Source organism: Dermacentor variabilis, chromosome 9 (assembly GCF_050947875.1).
Source record: "Dermacentor variabilis isolate Ectoservices chromosome 9, ASM5094787v1, whole genome shotgun sequence".
In the NCBI taxonomy this organism is placed as follows: Eukaryota; Metazoa; Arthropoda; class Arachnida; order Ixodida; family Ixodidae; genus Dermacentor; species Dermacentor variabilis.
In genome coordinates, this window is record NC_134576.1 from 136,412,898 (window position 1) to 136,428,201 (window position 15,304).

Consider the following 15,304-nt stretch of genomic DNA (forward strand, 5'->3'; position numbering starts at 1 on the left):
CACATCTTGAGGAGCATTCAGCTTTCCTATTGGCTAAGAATTTGTGTGGCTCCCACAATTCTGCGACAAGCTTGCGAAATTTGAGTGTCGGTGTAGCCAAGCAGACGAGCCAGAGAAAGGTCAAAAAGAGAACACGGCGCAGGAGATGAAAGACGCAAGCTGCAAACGGTGGAGACCAATGAGAGCGGCCCCTTCAGTGACGTGAGCATGGGAGACTGGTTTCATGCGGACCCGCCTGACCGCTTGATGCATACTCGTATCTGGTCTCAGCTAGACTGCTCGTTTTGTACTATCATCTGCTTGCATCAGCTCTTGCTCATGCTTGTTTTGTCTCATTTGCGCTTGTTTCGACTGTCATAGTTTGCCTTGCGCCAGCCAATATATTGAGAAATGAAAACACATCTAGAGTTGTGCACAGAAAAGTAATGCATCTGTGCAAAAGCTTCCGCGTGTGTCAGACACAACAAAATGCTCTGCACTGATGGTGATGGTGCTGGAATTGACGAGGCCAAAAGGAGGAATGGCGTCGCGGTAGGGAGGCTTCTCTGCTGCAATATGGAGTACCACGTTACTGTACTTGGGAAATGCCAATGAAGCAACACATGGAAAACAGAATCCCAACTCTGGCTTCCTACGGGAGTCATATACAGTAACTCTAGTGACAAAGGGCCACTCTCGTCATTGGTGGAACGAAAGCATGAGAAAAAAACTGTAGTGCTGCGCAAGACGGGCTGTGCGGTAAGAATGGCTACAATATGGCACCAGAGAAGCGCACGTCGTCTGTATGGAAACAAAGCACTGCATGAGCGGAGGTGTGCCTGTGGCAGCTGCTGTGGATGACACCCACCCATCACCCACACACTGCCTCTCGTGATCTCTCGGTTAGTGAGGCAGATGCGGCACATTTTGCTCCGTTTGGAAAGTGCCACACGAGACAGATTGTGTGCGCCAGCTAACATATTGCAAAATGAAAACGCCCACAGAGCTGCGCTCAAATTTCAAATTAGGGGGTATTGTAATTGTCAGTGAATTTTCTTCTTTTTTTTTTGTTGTTGTTGCATCTGCTAAAATGGAGGCACACTTTCGGTCGCTCCACATTTATTGGGTTGCCAACTACAACAGCGACATCATGTTCCGTGACAAACTTAGTGCAAAAATTACACTACCTCTAGTGCGAGCACCAATAGAAATTTGATGCCATATCTAGCAGAAAATGAAATGGACACATGCAGGAGCAAGCTTTAAATTGCATGTTTGTGACGGCAAATGGAACTTTTGGAAGCAGAAAAAGGGTCGATTGGTAATGGCGCACCAGCTGGGTAACCACTCTCACCACAAGAATGCACTTGGCATGCTAGAAATAAAGCAAGAAAGAAAGACGGGCGGTGACACCGGCTTAATATTCCTGCACCAACTTGCTGCGACATCATGGACCTTGACGCCATCTTCTGAGGCCTAGTTAATTTTTTATCACTAAAGAAGGATTGCATCATATTCTAAAAGAGCAAAAGACTGAACTTGGAAACTTTTACTGAACCAGAATGGTAAAAAAAAAAGAAGAGAAATGCTTTGCAACCTGTGAAGTCACACTGACGTACCATCTATGTCAGTGTTTTGCTACATGGATTTTGCATGGTTTGTGTGGCTAGCATGACAAAATGGTGCATACCAGTCATTAAGACAACACAAAATTAAGCCAGGGAAAGCACAGGCCAAATTAAATGTACCTTTTATTGAAATGTAAAAATTGTAACGAGAACGGAAATGAAAGTGGATGAAAAGACAACCTGCCACAACTAGGGGCCAAACACATTTGTTCAGCTTGCCATGCATTTTGCTGTATTCCTTTAGTTCACTTCAAGTAAGTATTGTGCAAACAGATGCCAAACACACCTTAGCACCAAGATGAAGAGTCTGTGAATGAACCGAACCAGTGCCACGCACCCGCTAGCATGCGAGGCAAGGGAAATTCACTTTCTTGTTTACCTTCTTCAAGTTCACGTTTCATACTGGTGCAATAGTACCCAAAATGTTCCAGAAGCTCGTAGCTCTCCTGCTGATAATTACCTGGCACTGGGTGAGGGCGTCCCTGAGGCCAGCCTCCGATGTCGGTGTGGTAGAGCGCCAGGAGATCAGGGTGGCCTGCAGACGACGCTGTGTCAGGCGAGGCAAGCGGCGCCAGGCGTCCTTTGTCTCCAGGTGCTGCAGCAGCCGCATGGACTGAGGCGCTTGGCGCTCAAAGAGCTGCCGCCACACCGATAGGCACTCGGGGTCCCGGCAGAGGCACTCCTCCAGACTGGTCAAGAGCTGCACGGCACACCAAGCAACCAAGGTTGTCATTTGGGCTTGGAACGTCATCATGAAGCCGTTCAGTTTAGCACAACTAGTACATAGACACAGTGGAAGAGCAGGATGCACACTCTTCTGTGACTATGTACTATACACCCTGTTACCAACTCCACACGGAGTAGTGAAAGCTATAGGTAGCGTAATCTAACCTGAAAAGAGAACTAGAGAAAAATGCTCCTCCATTGTCCTCCTCTAACCACCTATCATTGGCTGAATGGAAGAGCCAGTGGGCACATTGGGTGTGCCCTCCTCCTTACAGCTGGCTCTCGTTACTGTGCAGCTAACATGAGACCTAGCTTTCACTGCACTGGACAAAGTTGGTGAGTATAACTGCACTATGCTGAATGCGTTCATGACCAGGCAGAGGTTACATGATGGGAGTGAGGTCAGTCTTGGTCATGGTAGGTGCAGAACAGTGGTTTCTAAGTTGGCAAGGGAGCACATTTTTAGGATCACCAAAGTCCTCCCTCTCTTTTAAGGAACCCACTGTCAGAATTTGCCACTTCCACCTAAAAAAAGTGTTCTATAGTTGAGCCAACTTATATGCATTGAACCTTGGTATTTGAACTTAGCATGTATCAGCCAGTGTCAATAAACCGTTTAAAATGCAATGCAGTTCAAGCACCCATATTGTGTTAATACAGTCTGAATACAAGTAACACACTTCCTTTATGATGGCAACAAGACCCTAGGATATATACACAAACGGCTCAACCGTTTGTCACAGTATAATTACTTAAAGGGACACTAAAGCGAAAGAATAAATCAGTTTAGACTAATGAAGCATTGTTTGAGAACCCTGCAGGCAGTCATTTAAAAAAAAAATAGTTTGGTTATTAGATGAGAAAATGAAGGTCCAAGTATCAGTATTTCAATTTCGCGCCGAAACCCCAGTGCCGCTACATCAGCGTGACGTCGGGAATTCCAAAGTATGTTTTCGCATTTGGGCCGCATTGGCTGAATAAAGGTTCCCGAAACTTGCCATGTTTAATATTTGGTTCCTTTAGAACACAATGTAGTCAATCTGCACCGCTATATATAATTACTAGACTCTAGAAGATGCCATCAAAATCCCAGACGTCACAGCCCCCAGGTGTGGGAACTTAAGTAGGCGTTGCCACCCCTATTTCGTTCTTGCGCTTTTTCTGGCTTACCAAACGTCTTATCGTTATAAGAGTGGTGTTTTTGGTTTTGTAGAACCGTAATTTACTGATGCAGAAGAAATCACTTTTCACTTTAGTGTCCCTTTAAAGCACATTACGTGCACTTTTCCATCATTACAACTTGTTCCTATTCTAAAATTGTTTATTTGCCTTTGTGTCAAGCTTTTACTGCAAAATGATATAGCAGATGGGAAAGTGTTGAAAGGCCTCAGTTAGACTGAAGAAAACAAACAAACAAGACAGATACATAGAACAAAAGGAAGATTACAATATGTCCACAAAATGCCAACTATCGGCAGTTATCACTTGGAGTATTGCACCACTGCTCAAGGCTCGGGATGTCTTAGATAACATGTTGGAGGTCAAACAAGACAGAGGGTGATAGACCTGTTTGCCAGCTGAGGGAGGTTATCCCCAAAGTGCTGCACAGAATCTGTCCTTGCCTTCTGTTCACAAAAGCTTTTACAAAACAGAAACAAAGCAGGATAACACTAATGCAAGAAAATAACAGTATTGCATCAATAGAGGCGCCATGCTATATTATTATGAACCTATGAGAGTGCACATGCCCTCATGCAGCACGTGCAAAGTAGCATGTGCGATGTATCGCAATCCTTGCCTTAAAGCAGTAAAGTAGCAGTAACATTTCTATATTATTAGATTACCCCTGTACAATACCAAAAAAGCCACTCTTACTCTAAAGAGAGGTTTGGTAAGTCAGAAAAGGTGCAAGAAAGCATGGGTGGTGATGCCTCACACCTCACACAGGTGTGAGTTCTCACACCTGCTCGCCTTGATGTCATGAATTTTCATGGTATTTGCTTAGGCCTAGTTAATTTTTATCACCAAAGGTGAACTGCTTTGTATTGTAAAAAAAGCCAAACACTTAACTTGGCAAGCTTCAAAAGCTTTTACTGAGCCACAATGACCAAAACATGATGAAATACTTTGAAATTTTTTTAATATCTAACTTTTACCTTTATTTTCCCTTCTAATAATCAAGCTATTGCCACAAAATTAATGAAGAGAGTTTTCAAATTAAAGAGTGCTTTATCACTCTAAACTCATTCAGTGGTTCTCTTCAGCAAAAAGAAAAACTGAAAGCTAGGTGAGTTGGTAATTATTCATGGTAGAACTGTAGTGCTCATACAGGACAACGGACACAGGAAGGTCAAGTGTTTGACCTGGGCTTTGTCGGATATTCATAGGCGTCTTGAACTAGGAGGCCAACATGCACATCAATGCAGTCTTTGTGAGAAACCTGTATCAATCGCAACACATTTGTCCACTTAAGCATGCCTACCTACTATAGGAGCAGAATGACAGTACAGAGCATTGCGTTATGCTGGTTTGGAGGCACCATGCAAGAAAAAGTCAAACCTCTTCATAACGAAATGGGATATAATGAAATAATGGATGTAAAGAAGTAAGTGAAATTCCCCTTGAAATAGAGATTCACAGTGCTGTGTATGCAATAATCAATATAACGAAGTAATGGATATAACAAGGTAATTCTGGCTCTTCCTTTAACTTTATTATAATGGAGTTTTACTGTATGTATGTTTCATTTTGCTGCCATATAATAATACTCTCGTTGTCACTAGGTGCACTAGAATTAGGCTAGTGGTCCTCAAACTCTCACCAGCTGCAGCTTCAAGCTGGTGGCACATTTTCGCTTTCAAAAATAGTGACTGATAGTTTGAGTGGTTTCTCACGTCTTTTGTTTCAATTTTCACATATTTGCCACTGTACAATACACACTGTACCGAACTGATGTACTATTTCCAGTGAAGAAGTTTAGTATATGCAGGCAGCTGCAACGACCATTCTGAGATCACTATGTGGTGCAATAATGAAAGATAAAGTCTAGAACAACAAGACCCAAGGAACAGCGTATGATACAGACGTTGCACCCAAGGTCCAAGAAGGAACACTAAGTTCGGTATTGTAACAGGAAGGGATAAGTGTTATGACAGCCAGAAGAAGGTGACAACTACAGTTGCCACAGGAAATAAGGTTTGTCTGTGAAGGGCAGTAAGTAGGACAACAGTGAGAAGCCCAGTAAACGTTGGATATACAGGTACGTACTTGCACATATATTCTAGCAACCTTAAAAGAAGGTTGTGTGATTTGTGCTCACACAAATTTTGCATCAAGGTTGCTTTATTCAGTCTGCAGCATTAAATAAAACGTTTTGCATCACTGCCTCCTTAGATTGTCTGGACTTGTCGAAAAATGCCAAACTAGTTTTACGTAACAGCGGCAGCTCACTTCTGCAATAGAGGGGTGTGCTTACAACCGTAGTTTTTATTTTTTTTTTCTGGATGAACCGGGCAAGCAACAATGTCAAGTTAAAATAACGAAGTATTGCAGGCCAAGAATTGCAATCTTTATGAAAAATTTGAGTGAAAGCCACGCATCAGCAAGTGTAAAATTCGATTTAAGGTTTTTAAAATGAAAAAGATAGGTCACAGTACTTCAAAACAGCAATTGTTAACAGTGCAGCAGTGTGCACTCACCTCAGCATTGAGCTGAGCCGTGCCACTACCGAGCCGGCGCAGGTACGAAGGGAAGTAGGCACTGCGGCTAGGTTCAGCCGCATAACACAGATCACGTATCCGCGGATACAACTGGTCGCGCAGGGCACGCTCTCTCTCCGGCGATAGCGGCAGGCGGCCCCCAACGCCATACACCGCATCCAGCAACGGGAAGAGAGATCGCACGCCAAGATTACAGGCACGGCCAGCGTTTTCATCACCATTCTTTGAAGCTGGGTGGCGAGAGAGCAGCTCCGACAAGATGTCAATGACATACGGCGCGTACGCCCGCGTCCCCACCACCGGCATCAGCAGTTCCAGCCACACTGCATGTTAGAAAGCTTCATAAGGAAACAAATAACTCCCAGGCTCCTTGCGAGTGCTAAACAAGAAAGGTTGAAGACAAAAACCTCCTATGTGAAATGTCACGCATCCAAACATAGCAACTTGCAACTTTCGAGGCTGCGAATCCAGTGCTGAATTCACATTGTCAGTTACACCATTCATGGCAACCTCTCGGACACCAATTAACGAGGAAACTGAGAGAAAGGGCCACACTATATTCAATAAATTTAAGCAATCAAAGAAGCTTAGGTTAGTTTCCAACTTTCCAACCAACTAGCTGAACTTTCTGTCATGTAAGATTAGTTTGTTTTGAATTGGTGCATGCTGCAAAGAATTTACTGAAGTGCAGATGCTACAAAAGGGCAAACAAGTGCCAAGTGTGCCCATTCAACTGTTTGCTATGTCCATGTTTTTAGCAAAGTCTCAGTAACTTGTTGATGTCATTGCAATGTTCAAGTTTTTAGGAAAGTCTTTGCTGATCATCTCCACACCAACCAAGGCTTGCTGTTGGGCAGACGTCATAGAAGAAAGCTACATAATGACTGACCGGCCAGTCCTGCACCAAGGCTGGACAGTCCTGCCTGGGAGGCAGCCCACAGCAGGGCCAGGCATGCCATGGGACGTCCCTGGTGTTGAGATCGCAGGTTCCGCAGCTGCAAGGACGAAAAACAGACAGTCAAGTAGAACACCAAGTTAGTTTTTTGGGTCTCATTACAGCTCAGTTTTGGCACAGAGGCCTTGGCAACACTTTTTTACCAGTACAGATTACCTAACACGTCAGTCATATCCACCAGCACATTTTTCCTATGAAGTTGATGATACATTCAAGTTTCGTTGAATACTAGTATTTAGGTGTTCCCTTTAAGAATCAGCCATACTGTATGTGCACCCAATAGCAAAGAAAACATTAATAGCTATATAGCCAAACCCCATTATAATGAAGTTGCATACTACACTAAAATGGCACATTTGTTATACCTATAGCTGCTGCATGCTAATATCAGCGAGAAACATCTTTATTTACTTTGTTTTATCCGAGTTCGCAACATCGAGGTACGTGTGAATGCAACTTGGCACAGCAAAGTGGCGGCAGCAATTTCACGAGCCGAACTGATACTGCAAGCACTAAGGCAGAGCCATTGCAGTAGGTGAACACTAACACAAAGGCACTAGTGCTGTCCGTGCTACAGATGCAGCTGCAGTCAGTGCACCTTTGCTCAGCACTAAAATTCCACATAATGCTGCTCGGTAAATTGCAGGTAGCACAACCAGCATGTGGAAGGCACAAATCAGCTCCCTCAGAAGGTATACAGGAAACCGAACACCACAGATTTCCTAGGGCTACCTTGTGGAAACAGCTGTAACTAAAGCAAGCTGGTAAGTGATGTGTCATGCTTGTCAGCAGTTAATGTCAACCCAGACAGATCGAAGCTGAAGAATTGCTATAACCACAGACTGGATAGAGCAAGGGCAAAACACAGCGAAAAGTTGGCATGTAAAACACCGCCAACTTAGTGCCGTACTATACAGGAACACAACACAAAATGAGCTCGCAGTGCCATCATGTGTGAATAGCTGCAGCTAGGAAGAAACTGGCAAGTCATCACTGCATGGAGGAAGGAACGAAATTAGGAGGGAGCGTGACATCACACATCCAGCCCTTGCAAGCGAACTTTCCATAAAGCCTTCACCTTTCTTCTCTCCTGTGCCACCAAAATTCGACCCACCACCATGGGACATTAAGAGTCTCAGCTGAGCTCAACAGACTCAAACCAGTATGTTTGGTTTCCAGTAGGCTTTAATAGTGCATATTTGTTCGAGTGCTTTGCCAACCACTCTGTGAGCATTTCATCCCAATATGCTAGTGTAACTTTGATTATTTTTTGTAACATATGCATTTATCTTTGTCGCAACGTGCAAGTGTAGCGGCCACATGTTAAAGTTGCACTTGCCGTATTTATGGAAGAGCATGTGCCGAGCCCCCAGTGGTGGAAGACACCAAAACATACTATAGAGAACATACTCTACAGCATGTACAACAGTTCAGTATGTACAATACATGTATACTGAAGATACTGTAAAGAACACATTAATACTTGACATGTAACATGCCAATGAGACAACAGCATTGATCGTCACCTTTGGTAAGGCATTTGTGACTATGTGTGGGTGTCTCGAAGCGAGCAGCTGCAGGCAGACCAGGAAGCCAACTACACTGCTGCTGCCGGTATTTTGGCCACCAGAGGGGGCCGCCAGTGCCTGCAGGGCACCATTTAGGCAGTGGTCCCAGAGGAGGGAGCGAGCATCGTCTGTGGTTCCAGCTACCACGTCCTCCAGTTGGCGTCGTACCTCTGCAGCCAGCTCATTAAGGGGGAACCCTGCACATGAATGCATGGCGTTTTATAAGAAACACACGCAGACTGGGATTCAGGAAAACCGTGAGGAACAAGCCCAATGCAGAATGACAAACAAAATGTCAAGTGCCCTAGAAAGCAAGAAATGAATGTTTCAGTGAAAACAAGGCATGACAGGGAGGTTACCAAAATGTGCATCCAATTGACATAAGTCCAAATTTTCAGTTGGACTGAAAATAATTCCCATTGTACCAGAGAGCATTCAAGGAAGGCTGATATAGCATTTCTGACTTTTAATAATCTTTAGTTAAAAAGAAAATAAAGCCCTTTAAGCCCTAGCACAAAATTGTGGCAAGTGTCAAAATGGCCTAAATAATTAATTATAATACTTGTTTCCATGAGCAAGTCTTGGTTTTGGTATCTAGAACAAGGATGCATCATAATAACATTATACACAGGCTCTGTCCATTCCTGTGATCACTAAGGATACCACACGCCAACGCAAGCAGAAGAAATGCATGCAGCACTACTGCTTATCTAGGAGCAATGTTATCATGACATCAGCAAATTTTGCTCTGTGTTTTGATGTCACAATAATGCCACTGACTCCAGGCACAGCCTTTCAAGAACAATGTCAGTATCAAACTGAAATACTATCTTGTAAGCATTTCCCAATCTTCAAAATTGTTAAAGATCATCCTTCGAAAATAAATATGCATATATCAGTACTCTTTCAAGATAGTGCTTCAACATGGTTACTGTTCACAGACGCGACAGCATTTTGTGACTTTCAGATCGCTTATGGAAAGGGGATACACAAAGCCCTAAATTTTAAACAAAATATTTACTTCTCAGAATGCAGGTATCAATACAATCTATATCAGGAAACCAGAAAAGGCTTCAGAATGTACAGCATGAACTAGCCCAATCCTTTATTTAGAATATTTATTGTTCTCAGAGGCATCAACATAAACCAATGATTGAAAATAGATGAATCTGTCTAGCAAAGTTCACCTGAAAGCAATGCATAGGTTTTAGCCCAGCATCTCATTCTGGACAATGCTCCCGTGCAAGACCAAGGTATCAAACAAGCTATATTTTGCTTGTGGCTTGCAGAGTAATTAGGTGCCACGTAATGTCTTTTCCCAGTCAGGCAAGTTGCCACCAACCTCCTGGCCTACAGGTTTCTTTACTTGCACTGCGAGCCCATAGCGTGTACTGTAATGGAACTACTTAAAAACCTCAAACAACAGGTCAAAGCACAAGCAGAGACAAAAGTAAACAGATTGAGTGCAGACAACTGCATCAACATGCAACTACCAGAAGTAATAAGAGCACAAAGAAAGACATGCAGGTCAAGCACCAGCATCGAATAAAAGGAATCCCAGATCTCACAACAAAGAGGTCCAGGATACGATATCTAGGCAATGCCATAACAAAGGGTCAATGCCCACATTATTAATGTCCATGTTGTTCACATGGCCATGTGTTCTAGGCATCATGCCTTTTGTTATAAACTAGAGAACTATGCAGGATTCAAAGCTGCATCCCTTTTCATGTAAACCCGAACAGCACCACAAGTAAGAAAAGACATACCAGCTGGTCGTCCTTCAAAGGGGGGCTGTGACTCAGCAGCAGGTGCCCCTTCTAGCTGGCTGTTCAGGTAGAACACCAGGTCCTTGGCCCACAAAAGAGGATTTGTTGGGAAGCGCAACCGGTCCTCTAACACCAGCTGAGAGACCTCAGAAGCCGACACCTGAGAATGTAGCAGTGCACAGGTTGTAGGATACGGCAAACTGACTGAATCCGTGCAATCAATCTAGTATGTCCCCATCTACAGGCTGCTTTAGCTTCAGTCTATAGAAACTGAAACTTTATAAATTCTGAGCTGTTAGAAAGACTTTAAATACTAACTAGTCCAAGTACTTTGTGCTTTTCATGCAAATCGATTGTTGTCGTTTTAAGTTCAAGATTCCCAAAACATTTATAAAACATCATAAAAAATAAAATTTTATGGCAGCAAGAATATGACAACAGTGCTCACTTTGTAACTTTCTCCTACTCATTTTGAGTTAAAACTTGTCCTGTGATCATGCAACACTAACAGACAATGTGGCAATTTCAATTTCCTACTTCATGCCTAAATCATGATGCAAGATGACGCAAACTAGCCAGTCACATCTGCTTGCAGTTTAACAGACAGTATACGAAAAAAAAATGTCACAATGCAACATTCAGAACCTCAAGCTGCTACATAGCCTCTTCTTAGCTAAGTAAGCTGCAAGATCGATGACAAATGCAGCAACATTTCACATGCATCCACACTATACTTCATTGAAGTAGAAGCTACAGGTATGCTCTGTTGCTCAAAACAGCCAGACACGTGACACCAAGGGAGATGAGGTTGAATCTTAAGTCTGCAAGTTTATGAAGGCGATCATGGGAGAGCCAACCGAAATTTATTTTAGCACTCCCCGGTTGATGCCTTTGGGCAATGCTTCAACAAGCTCAAGCTAGCTTCTCGTTCTCTTTGGCTGTCGTACTTCGTTCATTACACCTCTGAGGAGGACAAAATGAACTCAATTTGGTTGAAGCTACTGTGATCACTTCAAAAAATATTAGCAACTGTACATTCACATAATTGTGCTCTTGGTTGGAAAGCATGTGCTCCTATGCTAAAGTATGTGAAAGATTGTACATGGCTCGTAACCCATTACTGATGAAACCCTTGACAAGGTATAACATAGCTAGATTAGTCTTCAGAAAATTAGTCAGCAGGAGTTGCAATGTAGGCTTGCTAGTGTGGAATAGTACTTTATTTCTGTGGCACAAGCAGGAACATAAATGCAAGCAGACACAAAAAAGACAGAACTTGCCACGTGCGCGTATTTGCGTTTTCATGTGTCTGTGCTATTACTTGCACTACTAGAACACCTTATGAAGCCTTCACAAGCTCTGAGCACCTGTTTCAGCAGGACACTGAGGCTCGTGGCCCGCTGTGCACCGGCTTCCTTTGTCTTCTTCTTTGGTGGCTTCTTAGCCGGCTTGGGAGGAGGGGCAGCGGGCTTCTTCTGCTCCTCCTTCTCTTGAAGGGCTTCGTATTGGGTGGTGCTCTCCTTCAGCGGGGCTGCACGTGCACAACAGGGAGCAGGTGTTGAATTAGACAGTGCCTTACATCATCATGTCATGTTGGCCAAACACTGTCATTGACAGTCAGCTGATGCCAAAGGAAAGCACAGGGGAATAGCACGGCTTCCAAGTGCAGCAGACAAGTCACTTCCATTACTTCTTTAGTTACCACACTCCAAAAAAAAAAAGAAAAAAAGATATTTGCACCAACTGGGGCTTATCTTGTCCCCAAATAATGATTGTCATCTACCATGTGTGTTTTTCTTTTCTTTAACGCTGCGTATTAAACGCAAGCATCGAGTGTTAAACAAAGGAAATGCACACAAGACAAAATTTATTAAATTCTGGGGTTTTATGTGCTATAACCACAATCTGGTTACGAGGTATGCCATGGTGGGAGACTCTAAATTGATTTGGCCACTTGTGGTTCTTTAAGGCGCACCCAATGCAGACCGTATGAGTGTTTTTGCATTCCACCCTTATTGGAAAGCGGCCAAAAGAGCCGGGATTGAACCCGCAACCACAGCCACACAACACCATAGCCACTGTACTACTGCAACAGGTCGCACACAAGACAGATGGCGATTACTGTTTCAGGACAAGATAAGCCCCAAAGTTATAAAGAGAGTTTTTGGAGTGAGGAAAAGTTGGAGAGAATACGGCACAGAATTACTGTACCACCATGCCACAGTGTAGGAGGTGGGATCAACGTGAAGTCATCAGGTGCTGCTCTCTTTACCTCCTCCTCAAAGACGTACAGTGTCATCCATTAAAGGGAATGCCCGAGTGCAGAGCATGCATGAATTTTCCTTTCTGGCAAGTGTACAGATGCCAAGCTTTGCAGCAGATGACTTGCGGTTGGTGGTGCTGGCACTGATATGGCAGCACCACCATGCAGCCAAAGCCCTAGCAGATTGAGAGCAGCATATAAGAATGTTCCCTTCAACAGTGAGCTTCACTGTACATGTTTGGAACGATTAATAAACTTCCAACTTCCAAAAGAGGAAATGATTCCAAGACTGTCGAAAAAGACTTACCACAGCCCCTGATAAGGCACTGATGCTATAACACCTTGGCATTTTTCAATAGCACAGTGTATACAATACACCACAGAGTGTCTTATGTGTTTTGCAGAAATTTGAACGTCAAACATTAATTACTCATTTCTAATGAATGCCCCCTAATCAGCTGTTATAGGCCATGATGCTATGCTCTTGGAAGCCGAAAAGATTGGATTAACCAGAATTCCTCTTCAAATTGTGCAGCTTCAATATGGATTAAGACACAGAGGACCAAGAAAAAGCTTAACATTTGTTTAAGTTAACCAGTGTCTTTAACAGTCAAAATTACAAGTATCAAGTCAACTGCATCATCCGTGGGTATTAGACTGTGTTATGTGCTCACGAATATAAATATTAAACTGAGCTTTCACTGTGTTCGACAGCTCCACTCTTCACCAGTGCAGAAGAATTGGAATGCCTCCCATCAGACTTCATATAACAAATGCAATGTGATGAAAGTTGACAGCAGATGACAAGTCAGTGTGCCTCTATATATCCCTGACACCAAGATTGCCAGAACTGAATTCCTCGCGTTTCATGGTTTCTGTGACCATTGGTTCTTTTCACCTATCCACAAATATGTTCATCGCTTGCTTTAGCTCTTTTCAGCTCATGCCATACAAACTAACACTGAGCATCAGTTTTTTAAACTGAAGATTTCTTTTTATTTCCCCAGCCCCCTTCCCTTTGTGTGGGCAGCTGTATGGCCGAGTAAACTGGGTTAATGCCACACACATTCCAATTAAATGTAGCGGCTTGGAGGGCTGATCCTAATACCACTGCAAGCGTACGTTGTTGCAAGGCTCTTAATGTGGATTGTAACCTGAGCGGATCATAGCGGCAGTGCATTTTCACTGCACCCACATGCCTTATAGCATTACGCAATAGGGCTAACCAATAAGTGTCCCCTGCAGCACACCTCAGAGGGTCTACCAGAAAGCTATTGCCTGTATTTGACAATCATGCTCCAGTGGATTTTCCTCACATTTTTTGTCTCTCAAATAAAGATCTAATACAGACGTCAAAACAAACAAATTCTACCTCTGTAGTAGTACCTCACTGGTTACTAATAGAAATTTGCTCAATTGTTTCAGGCCTTGTGTGGAGATCCCATATGGCAGTCAGAACTGTCGAAGTATTATGTGAAGAAGCTGGAAGACGAAACAAGTTCACTGCTTCATCACCTACCAGGTGCCAACATAATAAGATTCGGTCACGGCAAACTGTACTGGAGTGGCTGGAGGGTTGGCTATGTTGGCATAGGCAACACAGCGCTCCGGCAACCACATGGGACAGCACCGTTATTGCTATTGTTTCATTTGTAGTATTATTTAGCAATATTTTGATTCTGCAGTGCCTGCGAACCTTCAACAAAGTCACTACACATAGAAAGGGATGAACAAAATTTAAGTGTCTCAGACAGGCCGGCCAACGTCTTTGTATACAAACATGTATTTGTAGAATGCGACCCTGGCCTCCTTTGCATGTTAATCTTGTCCGGTGAGTGGTGTGACAGCAAGCGGTGTCGCTTGCTGTGGTGGGAACTTAAAAGCGATAATGGTACATTTTAGTTTCATACTTTTAAGATTGCCACAGCGTCTGATTTGAGTAGCTCAGAGGCAGGATTTTTCAATTAATGCAAATGGTGTCTGCAAGTGCTTTATTTTGTTCTTTAGAGTAGTGCAGACATCCTGACACCAAGAAATTGAGCACTTGTGCATCAGAAAAGCCAGAATATAGGTCAAAGCAGAAATAGGGCAAGTTCACGCTACTACCACCAAGGGAGGAAACTGACAGGGATATGGTCCTTTCTGAAAAGTTCAAGCAACATACCACTGAACTCTATCCTTTTCAAATACTTGTCACGACACTTTTTGTGTGCTCACGGCCTTCAGAAGTACACTCGTACACAAATATAAACGATTAAACCAAAAGAAATAAAGTGAAGTGAAGGAATAGGGAGAGAAGGGGTAGGTGACATTTCATATTATTCTTCACACGTTGTTCTTTCTTTAATTGTATTAACCGTTCACTTTTTCGTGATATACTGTAATGACGAAACGTTTCGTTACGTGATCCCTTTGACGTACATCGTCGGGTCTGTAATGACGACACGCTTCGTTACGTGATCCCTTTGACGTACACAGTCGAGTTTGTCGCCCGAAATGTCATGACAATTAACTTGTAAACAACATTGACTGTCAAAGCACATGTCTGTCGTCCAGTCGAAAACCTGATTACTGCAATGGGGTCGCGCTATATACGAGATCTGTCATCGTTCACTACATGCAAGGCGCTGCAGAAAAATATCGCATCCACAATTATGAAGTTCATCAACGTGTTTACCGCGTTTCTGAAGTATGTTT

At 43.3% G+C, this 15,304-nt stretch overlaps 1 protein-coding gene across 1 annotated transcript in view; it reads right to left on the minus strand.

The window, feature by feature from the left end:
* Tmem214 (Transmembrane protein 214) overlaps nt 1-15,304 on the minus strand; it is a 29,645-nt gene that overhangs the window by 13,757 nt on the left and 584 nt on the right. The window contains exons 2-7 of the mRNA XM_075669594.1: nt 11,712-11,875; nt 10,345-10,504; nt 8,534-8,772; nt 6,942-7,047; nt 6,032-6,375; nt 2,068-2,307 (exon numbers count right to left, since the gene is read on the minus strand). Of these exons, the coding sequence (XP_075525709.1) occupies nt 2,068-2,307; nt 6,032-6,375; nt 6,942-7,047; nt 8,534-8,772; nt 10,345-10,504; nt 11,712-11,875 (1,253 nt within the window). The remainder of the gene's footprint in view (nt 1-2,067; nt 2,308-6,031; nt 6,376-6,941; nt 7,048-8,533; nt 8,773-10,344; nt 10,505-11,711; nt 11,876-15,304) is intronic.